Here is a 9,196-nt window from a genome sequence, read left to right on the forward strand (position 1 = left end):
CCCCCGCACTGTCATGGGCGAGACAGAAGCGGAAGGAGGTTCTTAAAGAGACAGAGACCAATTTGAAGGCATCTAGAAGAGGAAGTGATGAGAATATAAGTTTATTTTCTATTTAAACATAAAAACATAATTTTAATAACAACTAAAGGTGACATAGATACTTTATTATGGTATAGTATTTAAATGTATGCCTGAGAAACACATAATATTGCCCCTTTAATAAGTTTGCATAAGTTGTCTAAAATATGTGTGAAAGGGCCTTAACTTTGTAAAGTTCTGAGCTCCTGGGAGGTGCTGTGTACAAACAGGCGGTGCTTTGTACCTGCAAGCATTTAGTCAGCTCCACATGTCTACCACAGGAGATTCAAGGATTTCTCAAACATGCGTGAATGAGTCAAAGCAACACTCTGGGTATACATTTGATGAGAGAATAACATAAAATGAAATAATGCTGAAAAACTTTGATTTTACATTGTGCACATCCCCTTTAATTCAATAGTTGCTTTGTCGGCTGTGAGCTGTCACTCTGATTGGACGCCACCTTGGCTCCTCCCTGATGTCACAGGTACTAGCAGTGGACGGGATAGGCGGTGCTCCCTCTAGGGATATTTCATTCTATGTGTGTTACAATTCTATGATTCTATGTACTTTGTGTTTTTAACTGACCATAACAATGTCCTTCACAAACACTGGCTCATGTTTACCTTTGACTGTGAGCCTCGCCGTGGTGCGCACACCTTCGGCTGAAAAGACGATGGTGCCTGTGTCCTCCAGAGTCAAGTTGGACAAGGTAAGGCCATGTACCAGCCCGTTGGTGCTCACTCGAAATTGGTTGTTTGGCTTCACTCGGATGCCGTCCTTCTGCCAAATACCTTCAACATCTGTGTGGGAGAGCTCCACCTCAAAAGATGCAGTCTCTCGTTCAAAGGTTTCCTGATCAGTCAGGCCTTTGCGAATGGAGATCTTTCGAGCTGATGAAAGAGATTTAAGGAGACGAATGTGTTGAGAGGACTATGTCCATGTAATAAAAATACTTTTAAATGCTTGGAAATTCTATGAATAAAAGGTTATTTCTAGAAAGCATACATTTTTGTAAAGTTCAATATACTGCCAGCCCTTTCAAGCGAAGCTAAAAATTTCCCTGTATGATGATAATACTTTGTATTTCAAGGACAACAAAAGAAAATTAAAATATAGACAGTGTTGGCATTGGAAAAGCGATTCTTACAGAAGCACTCTATGGTCCCAGTGTACAGTGCACTGTTGTATAACAGTAAGGCTGTTTCAAAAACCTTTTCACACTTGTAGATCTAGCCAAGTAATTTTTAGTATCTTTTTGTGCTGTGATGTACTGTGAAAAACAATTTGTAATCCTATTTACTTTGCAAGACCTCTGTGGTATATGAAATTCAATTCACTGAAACAAATCCAAAAATAAGCTATTTATTTTTGCAATTGATTTTTATTTCTTAAACAAGATTTTACCTGATTATAAATTACATCAATAAACACATTCATACTGGCTACAATTAGATAATAGATTATCAGTGGTGGGCACCAGCCCACTTTGGCGGCACGATGGCTCAGTGGTTAGCACCGACGCCTCACAGCAAGAAGGTCCTGGGTTCGATCCCCGGTTCGGACCTGGGGTCTTTCTGTGCGGAGTTTGCATGTTCTCCTCGTGCTTGTGTGGGTTTTCTCTGGGTAGTCTGGTTTCCCCCACCCTCCAAAAACATGTACAATAGGTTGCCTTCAGGCCCAGGCCGCCCTTGAAAAAGAGATCTGAGATCTCAATGGGATTTGCCTGGTAAAATAACAGTAAATAAAATAAATAAATAAATAAAAGTAAAGCGCAAATCCGCTAATTGCAAACCTAAATATTTTGTTTGCAACTTAGTGGTCTTACTAATTTTTATAATTCATAAGCAGATTTGCTCTTTCTAAAATTAAAATGCAGTACCGCTAATAACTAATTTTCTACCAGTCATCATTATCTTGAACAGCAGAAGCTATGGCTGTCAATGAATCACAACACACGTGATCTATCCAACAGTACCCCTCCCACATAAACACATTTATTGTGAAGGTATATATCCTTGTGGACTGTTGCTTTCAGCCACGGTTCTGATTTCCCACAATGCTTTGTGTCTGCTTACGTAGCAGGAAGGCAATAGCAAAAACAGTTAATGTTTGTAATCCATACTAAAATTTTGTATGTTTTGATTTTTTTTACTTTACAATCGGAGCTCCCTTTTTTAAATAAAGTTGAAATGCTGGAGCTCAATAATCAATCAGCCAACGGTGTTAGAGACTCAGAAATGATTTAAAGATGTTATGCTGGTGAACACAGGCATCTAGTGGTCAACTGGAGCAACTACATGGAAAACGTCCTGATGCATCTCAGTAATCCAGGTAGAAAAAACCGAAAAGAAAAAACAAGTAGGTCCTCTGGATGGGTTCTTCTTTACTGAAACGTTTCGTCTCTCCTCCAAGAGACTTCTTCAGTCTGATGAGTTTCAGGTGAACTGGAAAACTTTAAAATCCAATGAAAACATGGAAAACTTTAAAATTCAAGCTTTTATTTTGAAGGGAAGATACTAGTTTCCTGTTCTCCGTGTTTTCGTTTCCTGTCACAAATCAAATCCGTCATGTACCCAGAATGTATCACTTCAGTTTTCCAATAAACTGTTTTAAAATTACTTTATTGATGCTTCTTTAATGAAAAATCTACAACAAACAAAAGAAAAAGACAAAGAAGCAGCCGAACTAGCAAACTTCAACAACTTTTTAAAGTAGCAGCCGAACTAACAAGCCTCAACAACGTTTTAATTTTTACACCAGGAGCCAAAGTTCTGTTTCAGGAACTCACATCCCCAGCAATCGGCGGTTGTAGGCGTTAGCTGTAAAAGGGTTCATACACCGCTAGTTGGCAGTGTTGTGCATAGTATATTGTACATGAATTTTTGCCAGCTAGTAAGTGTCAAATTGAACTTGCGCATTAAAATTAACTTCTGCTAATAAGCGCTTTTGAAGTTGTGGACCTAAATATTTTCTTAAGCACTTTAAAAATTGTGGAGCTAATTTTTGACTTAGCGCTACCCACCACTGTAGATTAGGTCTGTGTATATACCTTTGTATTCTGGCTAGATCTTTTGGAAATGCATCTCAAAATTTTTCATTTCACATTATGGACTACTTACGTTCTACGTTAAGCTTGACTTGTGTCCGGTCATGCAGAGTCTCACAGCGGTAAGTTCCTCTGTCCGACAAAGTCAGGTTGCAGATGGTGAGGCTGCGTTTACAGCCATTTTGGGCCAGTGTATGTCGGGGACCAGACTGGATGACCACTCCTTGCCTCATCCATTGGACCTCACCTGTCTCCAAGCTGATCTCCGTCACCAAAGTCGCCTCGCCAAACTCTTCTGCCACAACAGCCTCCATTTTCTTTGTAAACATGACTTGAGCCTCTGAAAATAGTAAAGAGAGGCATAGAGGCATAAATGAAGATCACTGAGACATGCTCCTAGTTTTAGTGATACAAATGTATGTTTTTGTCTTAATAAAGGAGTTACCCTGAACTTTGAGACTGGCTTTGCTTGTCTTTCCTTCAGCTTCTGCTGTAATCTTTGAGGAGTCCACAGTTTGGCTCTTTTTGATTACTAAAGTGTGGCACAGGCCATTCTGGGTTGCTTGGAAACGATTACCCAAAGTAATCGGCTCATTGTCCATTAGCCAAACCAACTGAATATCCTCAGGAGAAACTACGCACTTGAAGGTGGCATCTTCTCCCTCTAGTACAGTTGTGTTGTGAAGCTCAGTAAGAAACTCAACAACTCGAGGCACTAAAAGGACAATAGGCAGAGAATTAAGTTGCTAAATCATTTAAAATAAAAACTCAAATAACCTAATCTTCTGATACTTACTCTCTACTCTCAGTGTTGCAGTGGTCTGGTCATCTCTGGACTCACAAGTATACTGCCCTGCATCCTGTTGAGTTAAACGATGGATAGTCAAGCTTCGTTCAACTCCATCTGCTCGAATGGAAAACCTTCTGCTCGGGACAACTTCAACACCATTCTTGAGCCATTGGACATCTGCTTTTGGTTTGCACACCTCACAGCGCAATGTCACCATGCCATCAGCGTGAGCCACAGTGTCTTGGAGGGGTCGCACAAACTTTATTCTCATTTCTGCAATGCAAAAGATGTAGGCATTCGATTGCTCTTCAAAACTTCTACAAATACTTTTTGAAGTTACAAAATGAAACAGCCATTATTTGCACTACCTTTCACCAGTAGACTGAAATGTATCTGGTCTGTGTTGACATCACAAGTGTATTCACCAGCATCAGAACGCCTCAGTGGCTCAATGGTAAAGGTACGTTTATGGCCTTCCATGAGGGCTCGGAAGCGTTCACCTTCAACTGGTGTCCAATCTTTCAGCCAGCGTACCACAGCACTTTCCTTGGACACGTAGCTTGTCAAGGTTACGCTCTCTGCTTCATAGGCTATCACAACAATGTCATCTTCCTTGTTCATGAATGTCACTGGAGGTTCTTTGTTGGAAATATAAGAAATACGAATATTAGGTTTTGACTATTCCCTTTCCCCATAGGCCCTAGAAATCAATGCTTTAGGTTTGTACCTTGAATCCTGACAACGTTGATCATCTTGTCATCCACAGCATCACACACATACTTTCCAGAATCTGAGGGCTGGATACCTGAGATGATAAGTTTCCTCAGGGTCCCACAGGTCTCAATCGAGGTACGGGAGTCACTGGTGAGCAGCCTATCATTACAGTACCACTGGACTGAAGCGTTGGCACGGGACAACTCACAGGCCAAGATTAAGTCATCGCCTGCCACCATTTCCTGGTATTCAGGGTCATATGAATTTCCTACTATGGTCACTGGAGGCTCTAAAAAATAAAAGTTATAATTATTGAAGTTTTTAAAATTAATTTAAACAAAATAAAAAAGCCTTTCAATGTTACCTTGTACTACAACCTGGAAGCTGATACTGTCATCTTCAACATCTAGAACGTATTCTCCTGAGTCTCCAAGTTCGGTATTAAGGATCACCAAGGAGCGGAAAGTACCCTCTTCCTCCTCACAATACCTTTCATTACCATCAACGCGACACCCATCCTTGTACCATTTGGCTTTGCTACTGGTTCTGGAGAGTTCACACTCCAGCACAATGTCATCTGAAACCAGGAACTTTAGGTCTGTCTTGATCTCTGATTTTCTTAAGATCTTCACTGGTGGCTCTGAGGACATACAGTATAAAAACACATTAATTTAAAATGATTTATATGGAGAGGCTAGAAAATATCTTTATAACAACCTTCAACTCTTACCTGAAACTTTGACCTGGAAATCAATTTTATCATCGATAGCATCACAAGTGTATTTCCCAGAATCTTCTACAGATGGAAAGTTGATGGTAAGCCGACGAATTATTTCGTCCTCTGTGATAGTGAAGTTGCTGCTCTCTTTGATTTCTTTGCCATTTAGTAGCCACTTGACTACTGCTGTTGGTCGTGACACCTCAATCTCCAGAACAATCGGTTTACCAACAAAACTCTCTAGTCTTTCAGGGGTGTCTTCAGGACGAGTGATTATTATTGGTGGCTCTAAATATAAAGAAGTAAACAAAAATGAGAAAGAATCGTTCTATTGGTTGATCATTTTTCATGCTAGATGTCCTCCTTCTCACCTGTAATAGTAACCAGGAAAGCCACTGAGTCATTCTCGGTGTCGCATATGTACTCCCCTTTATCATCCACAGTGGTTAAAGGTATGACTAGCTGCCGTTTGGCCCCATCTACTTCCAGGATCAAGTTGGGACCTTCCTCTACCTCCAAGCTGTCTTTGTACCACCGAACCTGAGCATCTGCCTGAGAGATCTCACAACTGAGCTCCAGCCTCTCTGAAGCAACATGTGTCAGTTCCACCTCTGGTTCACTGGGGAAAATGAATCGTACTGGTGGCTCTGGTGCAAGAGAGATATATTACAATAAAACTATTAAATCTTACGAGATGGCACGCATATGTTGGCACAGTTGGAGGTTTTACCTGTAACAATTAGCTGGAAAAAGACAGAGTCTCCATCCGTTTCACAAACAAACTCTCCGCTATCATCCACTGAGCTGCAGACAATGGTCAACCTCCTGTAAGGCCCCTCTGATATAAGCTGAATGTTATCGGTTTCCTTCACCTCCTGGCCATTCTTGAACCACTGTACCTTCCCACTGGACCGAGATAACTCGCACTGCAAGTTGATCTCCTCTGATATGTAACTCTCTATTACAACATCATTCTTGGGTTCCACAATCATAACTGGAGGTTCTAGTTTTACGGTTGGAGAAACAAAAATGGTCAGAGTAAATGGATTCATATGATATAATGTGATTTCACTTGGTTGGCATGCACCTAAAGGAGTATTTCAGCACTGTTTGAATTAGCAGGTGTCAGTGTACCTCTGATATTGACTGTGAACTCTATGCTGTTGTTTCCAGCCTGGCAAGTGTAACTTCCTGCATCTGAAATTTCTGCAGAGCGAATGATTAGTCTCCTCATGGTTCCGTCTGCCTGCAGGGTAATGTTGTCACTTGGGTGGATCTCACGGCCATCCTTTAACCTTGGACAAATAGAGAACAGTTCCCATCAATGTTAAAGTACAGATGCACAAATCAAATGTAAAAAACCTATCATGAATTATTTATTTATTGTTATCAGGGCACAAAATAATGGACATGCGCAAAATAATTGGCTGCATTTCCAATAATAAAAAAATATATATTTGTAATTCATGCAATTACACCAAAAAATTAGTTTTATACTATTTCCAACTTTTAGAAAACATTTTTCTCTCTTCATTAAAAACCTAGTATATATGGGCAAGAGGAGCAAATACAGCATTTTTTTTAGTTTTTAAAAATATTGGTAATACTCTAGATACCCATATAGCAAAATTGGTCTGGCCCAGTTCTGGCTCAAATGTCCATACCTGAACAGCAATGCTCTGCCCAGATACTGCAAAGAATGGTGGCCCTTTGGTGGCTCATGTGCAGTTTGCCAGAAGTGGACCATGCAGGGGCCATCACCATATAAATCAAACAACTGAGCTTTAGTGGTACAGACTGATTTGGACCACATAAATCAAACCACAACTGGGCCAGTTGTGGCATTTCACCTTAAAAACAGAGCCATCATTGCCAGACCTGGCCCACTTCCGCTTGACAAACCACTTGCAATGCCAGCAGTGCCAGCCTGACACCAGATCTGGCCCACACCTGTCTGCCATGTGGGTAGGATCTAAAGTAGTTTTCCAGCTTTCCCTGCTTTGGACATGTATTTTATATATTTAAAGCAAAATCTTCTTTATGTAATTTACTTCTTAAGTTTTTTTATGTGGAAAAAATACACTTCAGTACCTCTGAAAATGAGACTTACTATAAAATAAAGCTTATTGTTAAAATGATATAAAAAATGTTCAATAAATATTTTATTTATTTTAAAATATTTGTAAAATTTCCACCAAATTTCAATATATCAAAATAAAAACAAAAAGACACTGGAAATAGGACCAGATACAAAGATGGTATGGTTTGTATTTTGTTTCTTGTCAACTTTTGGACTTAGTATTCTTTTTCCAGAAAGCATTTACTTTTTGTTTCTTTGCATACTTTTAAATCATTCTTGGATGTTAAAATTTTGTCAAATAAAAGCATTAAGTGAGAATATTTGATGTGAACGATTTCACTTTTCTTTCTCCTACCATACGACTTCAGCATCATCTCTGGAGACATGGCACAGCAGGACTACAGGGTCCAGCTCCGTGGTGCTCCTGTGAAGCTCTACATCTGGAACAGGACTAAATTCCACTGGAGGGCCTAAATATGCAAGAAAGTGAAATAAATGAGTCAGCTACTGGAAGAAAACATACTTCGTAACTGTAACAAATATAATTAAATGTTCACATTTTGAGTTATCTAGAATTCTGGTGAAGAAACCATCAATACATGAGCTTGTGGGCATTTTGAAGTTTAATCAAGTAGTTTTTTTGAATCTGTAGTATTTGCAAAACCCAGAACAAAAGAGTTGAGACATGCAGAACAGTTCATGTTCTAGATAATATTGCTAGAAATCAGAACTTTATCCACTTTTATGAAAATGTTGTACCTGCAACATCCACATTGAATTTAATAACATCCCCCGACGTCTCACATGTATAAACTCCTGAGTGAGATATATCTGCAGACTGGATCACGATCCTCCTCATATTTCCATCTGACTGGACATTGACGCCATTTGTCACCTGAAGTTCTTTGCCATCTTTGCACCAGGATACTTTAGCAAATGGATGGGAAACTTCACAGTAGAGCACAATGGCATCTCCAGTTTCCACTCTCTTATTGCAGTCTGACTCCGACAAAGGCACAAATTTTACCACAGCAGCTGTAAAGAAAACAACCCATGAAACAATCTGCAGTTCGTCTAAAACACTTAATATATATATTTTTATACCTACGTTTAACCCTAAGTACCGCTGAATCTCTGACTCCATTGGCTATGAATGTGATCTCTGCTGTGTCCTCAGCTGTTTGAGTTTCACAGATAACCAGTGAGTGCTTGGTTTGGTTGTGTTTTATTGAGTACCGTCCATCATGCTTCAGCTGCAAGCTGTTCAAAAACCAGGTTCCAACCATTGGGACAGACAGCTCAATGAAAAAGTGTGCATCTTCTCCCTCAACTACGTCACAACCTTGAAGTTTGCAGAGAATCTTTGGCCCTGGGACTAAGTAATACAAAAACAATAGAAGAAAGTCAAACTCAAGTCAAAGGCGTTAAATCAAAGAAAACAAAAATCTATGGGCTGCTCACCAAGGTGGACAACCTTGGGAAACTCTACGTGGCCGCTCCGTCCGTACTTATTGACGCAGCTGACACGGAAGCGGTAGTTGCCTTCACACGGCACGCTGTCACCAGTAATTTCAGCCGACGTGGCGGTCTCTGAGGTGAAACACTTCAACCACTCCTGGGAACCCACTTCTTGCCTTTCCAGAACAAAGATGGAGCGGGTGGTTGTTGGGCTGTTGGGAACACGCTCCCAACTGAGTAGAGCACAGTTTGGTCTTTCTACATCCATTTTGACATCCACGGGACAGATGGGGGGACAGTGCCTGGTGG

General features: G+C 40.3%; 1 protein-coding gene across 1 annotated transcript in view; it reads right to left on the reverse strand.

Moving 5' to 3' along the window:
* obsl1a (obscurin like cytoskeletal adaptor 1a) overlaps nt 1-9,196 on the reverse strand; it is a gene marked incomplete at its 5' end in the record, with an annotated part of 15,617 nt that extends 6,421 nt beyond the window's left edge. Inside the window, 15 exon segments of the mRNA XM_014020714.1 lie at nt 705-971; nt 3,201-3,467; nt 3,573-3,842; nt 3,924-4,190; nt 4,286-4,555; nt 4,645-4,920; nt 4,996-5,271; nt 5,362-5,637; nt 5,721-5,996; nt 6,080-6,352; nt 6,484-6,644; nt 7,785-7,899; nt 8,189-8,464; nt 8,538-8,804; nt 8,891-9,196. Coding sequence (XP_013876168.1) covers nt 705-971; nt 3,201-3,467; nt 3,573-3,842; nt 3,924-4,190; nt 4,286-4,555; nt 4,645-4,920; nt 4,996-5,271; nt 5,362-5,637; nt 5,721-5,996; nt 6,080-6,352; nt 6,484-6,644; nt 7,785-7,899; nt 8,189-8,464; nt 8,538-8,804; nt 8,891-9,196 — 3,843 coding nt within the window.

The sequence above is a fragment of the Austrofundulus limnaeus genome, unplaced genomic scaffold, assembly GCF_001266775.1.
Source record: "Austrofundulus limnaeus strain Quisiro unplaced genomic scaffold, Austrofundulus_limnaeus-1.0 Scaffold264, whole genome shotgun sequence".
Lineage (NCBI taxonomy): Eukaryota > Metazoa > Chordata > Actinopteri > Cyprinodontiformes > Rivulidae > Austrofundulus > Austrofundulus limnaeus.